At 46.4% G+C, this 8355-nt stretch overlaps 1 protein-coding gene across 1 annotated transcript; it reads left to right on the top strand.

Moving 5' to 3' along the window:
- Positions 1–4227: 4227 nt before the first annotated feature.
- Positions 4228–7377, top strand: LOC136510592 (acid phosphatase 1-like). The gene is made up of 3 exons (XM_066504994.1): positions 4228–4622; positions 6862–7071; positions 7203–7377. Exons 1-3 carry the CDS (start codon positions 4228–4230, stop codon positions 7375–7377), a joined length of 780 nt encoding a protein of 259 aa, XP_066361091.1.
- The last annotated feature ends 978 nt before the right edge of the window (positions 7378–8355 follow it).

The raw sequence follows: 8355 nt of genomic DNA, 5'->3' as shown, positions 1-8355 counted from the left end.
TAGAGCAGCACAAGAGGCAGAGTATATGAGGGTTCTAAAAGAGATGAAAGACAAATTCGAAAAACAGATTGATGAGAGGGTTCAAGAAAAAGTCAATGTACTTATGGGATCAGGAGTAGTACCACAAGAACCTCTTCTGACTAGCTTTAGCCCATAGTTCAGGGGTCGCAACAGCTATGGATCGATCCCACTCGACGATGAAGAGGTGAATGCGCCTCATCTGGTGGACAGCATCACTGAACCCATCAATGTCAGGCTATACATCCATCAGCAATAGACAACTGACATGGTGGCAGTCGGCCAGGCCTAGCTTGCGTGAGATGGGACCACTAATGGCTGCCCAATTTCAACGTGGTATGCCCATATTAGCATTGATACTATACTTGATAAGAAGTATATCAAGATGAACATTGATTACCCTGCACTGGAAGACAGGCAATGCCTTGTTCAAAACAAGGGCACTCATGTGGCCTGACACAAGCGCTTCATTATGCTTGATCACCAGTTGTCTTCGGATGATGATGAGGACGACAGCGAATCTTCACCGCCCAGATATAACCACTTACCATCTCCTATAGAGGAGATCACAGTACCTTCCCTAGTTCCTTGCCATCACCCTCAAGAAGACAGAAGTCTCCTTCTCTTCCTCCTCGTCCTCCATCTTCATCAGCCCCAAGAAAAGAGAAGACTCCTCCTCCCTCTTCATCACCCCCGAGAAAACATAATTCTCGTCCTCCTTTTCCTCCACAACAGCCCAAAACAAGATCTAAGGCATCCTCGCAGTCGCAGAAAAGGTCCTCGAATTCGATTGCTAATGCTCCCAAAGTGGACCAAAAAAAAGAAAAGGACGATGAGTGGTAGTGTTACAAACTTGATGAACCAACAAAAGCCAGAAGTAGCCTCCAAGAAAGACAAAGTTACATTCTGGAATCTATTTGCCTCATTGCCTAAGTGGAGGGTGCAGTCCGAATTCAATAGGCAAACAGCGAGTAAGCACAATCAATTAAGAGTCAAAGAAATATACCATGAAGATCAAAGGAAGATAAACAAGATTGTCGAAGACAACCTCGGATTAAGCAAGGATGATGCCACAAACATCTATTATGATTCACTAGCATATGAGATGGCAAGACCGGTAATGCAGTTTCAAAGAGGCAATTTCTTGGTGGGCAAGGAGGAGTATAAAAATTTGACAACATATATGTGCAACTTGCATGATTATTACATGACCCAAGCACTTGAGACGGGGTAGGTTGGTTTCGAATATATTATCTGTCCACCGTATGTTTTCCATTATCCTAATGAAGAGAAGCACTTTGTCAGTTGGGATCACTTATTTCAGCTATTCTAGAGACGCGATCTCGATACACAAATGTTAACGCTATGGACTATGTAAGTACCCTACTCGCACGATATTATAATTAACTACTCTCTCGATACATAAATAGTTAACAACTGCACATTTCCCATGAATTATGTAGGTGTGTAGCAAAACATTGCTTCAAAACAAAGTACGCTCATATGTCTTTTCTGGACCCTGAGCGAGTCAACGAGAGAACATGTGGAGGCATGCATGGAAATAAAGTGGAAGATCTGACAGAGACACTGACTGCCATTTTCAAAAATTTCAAGATGAGTAATAAAACCAAAATACTTCTAGCCTATAACTGTGAGTATGTGTTCTTTGCTCTAATTTTTATGCTTGTTTTTTGTAGTTACGATTATTCGTTAACTAGGGTTTTGTGATTGCAGCAACCATTTCATCTTCATTGTTGTCGATATTAAAAGAAATCGTATCAAGGTGTGGGACTCGAAGAAAAAGCCACTTTCTTTACTTGATCCCCTAGTCGAAGTGCTTAATACATAAGCGAACCTAATAACATATTATTTTCTAATCGCACGTAGCATATTCTAATGTTGCCCCTTTTTCACACTTTATAATGTGGCACAATGTCCAGGCAAGAATGGTTGGTGGGACGAAGGTCCCATTCTAGGTTGCACCAATGCAATTGGAGACACTAGACCAGCCGGCGGAAAACAATGAATGCGGGTTCTACGTAATGTGGGCAATGCTTCTCTACTTCAGTGTAAAATCGGAGGTGGCAGATGCTTTGGTGTGAATAATCCCCATTTCAGTTATATCTGTTAATTCAACAAAACGATCTACTTATTTCTCTAACATTTCTGCCTTTCAAAACCGATTTTTTTGAATGACAGCGCAAGAAATTTAAACACAATAGGCTGTTAGAAATGGAGGTCATAGTACTGTCATCAGAGCTAGCAGCCTTCATCGTATCGGAGTGCTTGAAAAAAAGGAACATTCTCCATTGCACAGTCCGTGAAGTACAAGACGTAGTATGAGCCATAGCGGCTTGCTAGACTATTGTAATTTTTTTTCTTTTAAGGGGTTGAGAGCTCCATAAGTACATTTGAACCATAACCATAACATTTATAATGTTTAATGTTGATGGACCTATCGTCTACATAGCGAATATAAAGCGAAACCCGATTCCACCAATAAAATAAAATAAAATAAAATATAAAACAGTAAAATGCGAAAAAGAGATCACTGTCGGTTAGCACAAAACCAACAATGATGGTAAAGAGGGCACTGCCGGTTCATGGCACGAGCCGCCAGTGTTGGTTGTGCCATCACTGTCGGCTTGAAATTCAAACTGACAGTGTTGCTGAAGACAACACTCTCGGTTTGAGCCACCAGCCGGCAGTGCTGGCTCGACCAACACAGCCGGCTTGAGCCATGAACCGATAGTGATGGCTTACTCAACACTGTCGGCTTGAGACACAAGCCGACAGTGTAGGATTGCTCAACACTGTCGGTTAGAGCTAAGAACCGACACTCTTGAAGCAACTATCACTATCGGTTGGGTCTACAAACCGGCACTGTTGTTCAACTGGACACTGCCGGTGGAGCCAAGAATCGACACTGTTGCCTGTAGATCAGTGTCAGTTCTTAGGAACTGACAGTGATGCCAACCCCCCATCACTGCCGGTATACCACTGTCGGTTTAAAATCCGGTAGTGAAGGGGTTTTTAAACTGACAAGTGATATCATGATCTGGGGTAGTGATGGTTGAGCCGTTTGCATTGGTGTCCGTTGGGTCAACGTTGATAAATCAACTAGCACGAGTATTTTTGGAGTAGTGAAGGACAAATTAATTCCATCATGCCGAACACTAGCAGCAATCTCTACTCGAGCTTGCTCTGAACACTACCGTAATCCTGAATTACCTTGAGTGCCCAAAACCATCAAAGAAAATGCCTAAACCGCCAAGAAAATGATCCTTGGTCACAAACCGTCAAGCAATGTCCGTCAAGGATAGAAGATAAGGGAAATTGATTTTCTTGGCAGTTGTGGCACTAAGAATGATTTCTTTGAAGGCTGGCCGCCAAAGAAACTAGGACACGTGTGGTGCTAGCTTACCAGCAAAATGGCGTTGTACCATTGGGCATACAAAATGTATACCCTGGATGTGTTGTTGATGTTGCTGTGGTGCTGATTTGCAATGGAACGTAGAGAAGAGGTTTGGTTTATGGATGACCGACTACTTGTTCTAGGTCGAGACATATGGTATTATTTGACCATATCTCTTCAACTCTTCTTCTATTGCACTGTGCATTTAGTTGCAATGATTCATGCATGACCCCTTGCATATATTCCTCAATGAAACTTTTTTTTTGTTGCTAATAGTATAGAGAAAGGTGACGGTTCACAAAGCAATGGGCCCGAAAAAGAGGTATAGAAGGGGTGGTGGCAGCAATTAAAATCATCAGTTAACCATGTGCATATATGTTGTAGTTTAAAAAAACTATACGCTACAGAAAACCATGGTTTAGAGAAAAAGCGGTTATGAGTTTCTAGAGCACCAGAAAGGCCAAGGTTTTGACAATACCATGCCTTTTAAAAAGTATATAAGCAGGTTTTGTTGCATCCAAATGATGCATAGCAATGCAAATTTCCAAAACTCTAGTATTTGTCCAGTTCTCTGAAAACGTTTTGCATCGGCCTAAAAGGAGTGGAAGTTGAGCCTCCACGAGTCCACGTCCTTGTGTGGGCACACCACGTCAACTGGCACGTTTGAGTCTCGGTCACATCTATACAAATCTATCAGGTGATGCACACTATTTAACGCACCGCGCACACAAGACGCAAGAGGCACAGAGACACCGAACACTTTACACGTCCACACACGCGCAGTACGTTCGGCGATGGCAAAGCTGCTTGCCGCTGTCCTCGCCGTCGTCCTGGCGGTTCTCGCGGCCGGCACCACCGGCATGCCATCCGAGATCGACGACGGCATGCCGCTGATCCACATGCTGCGCCACCTGGGCCGGCGCGGCGGTGTGCCATGCGACAGCTGGCGGTTCGCTGTGGAGACGAACACCCTGCGCGGTTGGAAAACGGTCCCAGCCCGCTGTGAGAAATACGTCGGCAACTACATGCTCGGCGGGCACTATCGCAGCGACTCCCGAGCCGTCGTCAACGAGGCCATCGCCTACGCCGAGGGCCTGAAGGTCTCCGGCGAAGGCAAGGAGGTCTGGGTGTTCGACGTCGATGAGACAACGATCTCCAACCTCCCCTACTATGCTAAGCACGGCTTCGGGTATGTTTTAATATTAGTTAGAGTTATTAGTATAGAATCTAGACTATAGATATAAATATAAAATACGCATACACTACCGGATACAGGAGCTTTGCCGAGTGCCAGCAAACCCCAAAAAACACTCGGCAAAGCGTTTGCCGAGTGTTACACTCGGTAAACGACACTCGGCGTAGGTTTTAACGGTAAAGAGCTGTTTGCCGAGTGTCAATCGTCAGGCACTCGGCAAAGACTATGCCGAGTCCAAAAAAACACTCGGCAAACATTTTTCGGGAAAAAATAAAAAAAAACAAGTCGCCGGCGGCACCACCACCACAGCCGCCGGCCACCACCACCACCACCAAAGCCGCCGCCGCCGCCACCACCACGCCCCGACGCCGGCCACCACCACCACCACCACCAAAGCCGGCGCCGCCACCACCACACCACACTGCCCGCCGCCACTGGCTGGATTCGGGAGAGGGAGGGCCGAATCCGACCGGGAGAAGAAGAAGGGGAGGGGAGGGGTCGCTGCCATGGAGCCCGCCGCCACCGCGTTGCTTGCCGTGAAGCCTGCAGCCGGAGGGCTCCTAACCGTCAGATCCACAAATCCACCGCCACCGGGATCCAACCCACCAGATCCGCCATCGGATCCACACCGTGGTGGCTCCATCCCACCGGATCCGCGATGCCACCCGCCGGTGGAGCCATGGAGGGAGGGAAGGAGGGCGGATATGCACCGCCACCCGCTGCTGTTGCTGCTCCGCATCGCCGGGAGGGGCCAAGCCACCCTGCGCCATAGACGGGAGGGGCTGGGCTGCCTTGCGCGCAGCCGTGAAGGGCCCCCCGAAGGGAGGGGAGCAGCGCGGCGGCACCGGAAGAGAGGGCGCGGGCGGGCGGATCTGAGGAAGAGCAAGAGAGGGAGAAGGGGAGGGAGGGGAGGGGCGCGTCGGCGCCGAAAATGGAGGAGGGGAGGGAGGGAGGGGGCGGCTGCGGGGGAAGAAGAAGGGGGAGGGGAGGGGCGCCCGCGGGAAGAAGAAGGGGGAGGGGAGGGGCACCCACGGGGAATTAAGTAGGATTTTGTCCTTTACCGAGTGTCCTAGATCTGGGCACTCGGCAAAGTTTTTTTTTATTTTTTTTCTCCTTCTTTCCCAGAAAAAGATTTTATTTATTTACCGAGTGCAAAAAAGAAAACACTCGGCAAACCCCCTCTTTGCCGACTGTTTTTTTTTACACTCAGCAAACCTTCTCTTTGCCGACTGTTTTTTTTTTTGCCGAGGGTTTTTAGCGCAGCACTCGGCAAAGAACTTGTTCGCCAAGTGCCCGAGGGAAGACACTCGGTAAACATAAAAACACTCGGCAAATTTGACGTTTCCGGTAGTGATGGATATGTGCATATACTCTTTACATCTCTAGGAAATCAAACACTTTTAACCTTGACCAAATATATAAAATAAACTATTAAAAATTATGGTGTATAATTAATATCATTAGATAAATCGTTAAATATTTTTTAATAATAAATTTATTTGGAGATATAAATGTTACTAATATTTTATACAAACCTAGTCAAAAGGCCAAAATTAGGCATGGTACATCTTGAATGAGAGCGTACCCAGGTATACTGCTATAGTACTACTAATAGTTTAGATGATTTCTTCAAACGGGTCTTAATTTTGTAAAACAACCGAAAAAGTATGAACTTTTAGTACAAAATTGAGCACAAAATTAAGCAATCATTTAACCATAATTTATAACTCAACTTCCAATCCAATTAAACTAAAACTCGATAGGTTGGAAAATGAGGAAGAAGCGCAAAGCCTTAAATTTCTGGCGCGGACCATAGCTTCACCACACATGCCCGCAGAGTGCAGAGTGCAGAGTGCGGACTATTGCCTGTCGCCTGTCGGCAGCCAGCCTACAGCGCAGACGACTGGACTAGCGTGAGCCATTCAGCTCACAAAGGCGGAGGTCCCCGGCCGGTAGGCGGATGGCTGAAACAAGCAAGCATGCGGCGCTTCCACATGGGGCGGCCGGCGGCGGGACTGAGAAGAACCGTAGACTTGGCTTCATCTCTGGGCCAAAATCAAATGGGTAGCTTGGGCTTCCAGGGCTATGACTAGGGCCACGGCCCTAGTGGCCTTAGGCGGTTAGGCCTGGGTCGAGGCATTTGTATTTTGGGACAGAGGGAGTACGCACAAGAGTGTAGTGATGCATGCGTTCTCTGCACACGGCCACACACTAAGTGTGAACGACGACGCAGGGTTGAGCCATACAACTGGTCGACGTTCGGCGCGTATGTGAAGGAGGCAAGCGCGCCGGCGCTGCCGGAGACGCAGCGGCTGTACAAGAGGCTGCAGGAGCTGGGCATCGAGCCGGTGATCCTGACGGGGCGACGCGAGGACAAGCGGGAGGCCACGGCCACGAACCTCGCCGCAGCGGGCTACACCGGCTACGAGAAGCTGCTGCTCAAGTACGTACGTACATATATACTACGCACGCGTCGTTGTCAATTCGACCTGGCTTTAATATATGTTGCTTGTGTTCGTTTCTTCTTATTAACCGTATATACCTGTACGTGCGTATATGCAATTATGCATGCAGGCCTCAGAACGTCAAGGTGACTTCGGTGGAGTTCAAGTCCGGCGAGCGGAAGAAGCTGGAGGACGCCGGGTACGTCATCGTCGGCAACATCGGCGACCAGTGGACCGACCTCCTCGGCGAGCCAGAGGGCGATCGCACGTTCAAGCTGCCTGACCCCATGTACAATGTCGTCTAGTAGCTCTCTATATGCTCTGCTGTACCCGCTCAGGACGGACGGAGCGAACAGCAGAAAATAAATGCCTGAATAATTGACGTTCATCACTGTATATCAAATAAAATGGCCTAATAATTATACGGCACATGGATATTATTATAGAGTACTGTGTGCTTGGCCCTATGGCTACAATCCAAATGGCGTAATGATAGTTCACACCCAATAACATTTCAGCTGATTCGCTTGCCCAAGTTACAAATAAAGAGCAAAAGCGATTCATCCTCAGGTGTGCTCTGCTTTGCAACGCAAAGATGAAGGTAAGGTCTGTCACCACTCACCACACATTGATCAAAGAGTTTTTTTTTAAAAATGATTCCTTCTATATTTTTTTTGTTCTAAGGGCAGGTACATTTTTTATGATGCGGAAGAGAGAGAGAGGACTGTGACGAAAAGAGGTGTTTGTTTGTGAAGCACTGCGTCATGAGCAAAAATGTATGACTAAAAGACAAATATTTCACCATTGTACGATTTAATTAGGGTCTGTCTATAGCACAGTCAGGGTGTTCCGGGGCCAGCTGACACCTGAGTGTTCAACGCCACATGCTCACTCGATTGGGATAAAAAAGAAAATCGAGTGTTTCTCATCTAAGCATCACTCGATTGCATGACCGTTAAATCTAGATCAAAGGAACAAAAAAGATTATTCAAATAATAAAATAATAAACAAATAAAACAAAAAATAGCTGGATTATTTTTATGGAAGGCAAATTGGAAAATTTCAAAGGATAACCAATAAAACATACAGAAAATAAAAAAAAAGTAAAAAAAATATGTTTAATGAATCCTAATCATTCTCATTTACGAACAATCAATTTACACCAATTAAACATAGAACTTACCCCTAAACTGGAATCGTAAAATATGGCCTAATAAAATGTAATATGTGACTAGTGGCAAGAAAAAAATCTACATGAACGCATGGATGTGTGGTGGGGCCAG

Source organism: Miscanthus floridulus, chromosome 16 (genome assembly GCF_019320115.1).
Source record: "Miscanthus floridulus cultivar M001 chromosome 16, ASM1932011v1, whole genome shotgun sequence".
Taxonomy (NCBI): Eukaryota; Viridiplantae; Streptophyta; class Magnoliopsida; order Poales; family Poaceae; genus Miscanthus; species Miscanthus floridulus.
This window is presented reverse-complemented; position numbering and strand designations above follow the sequence as displayed.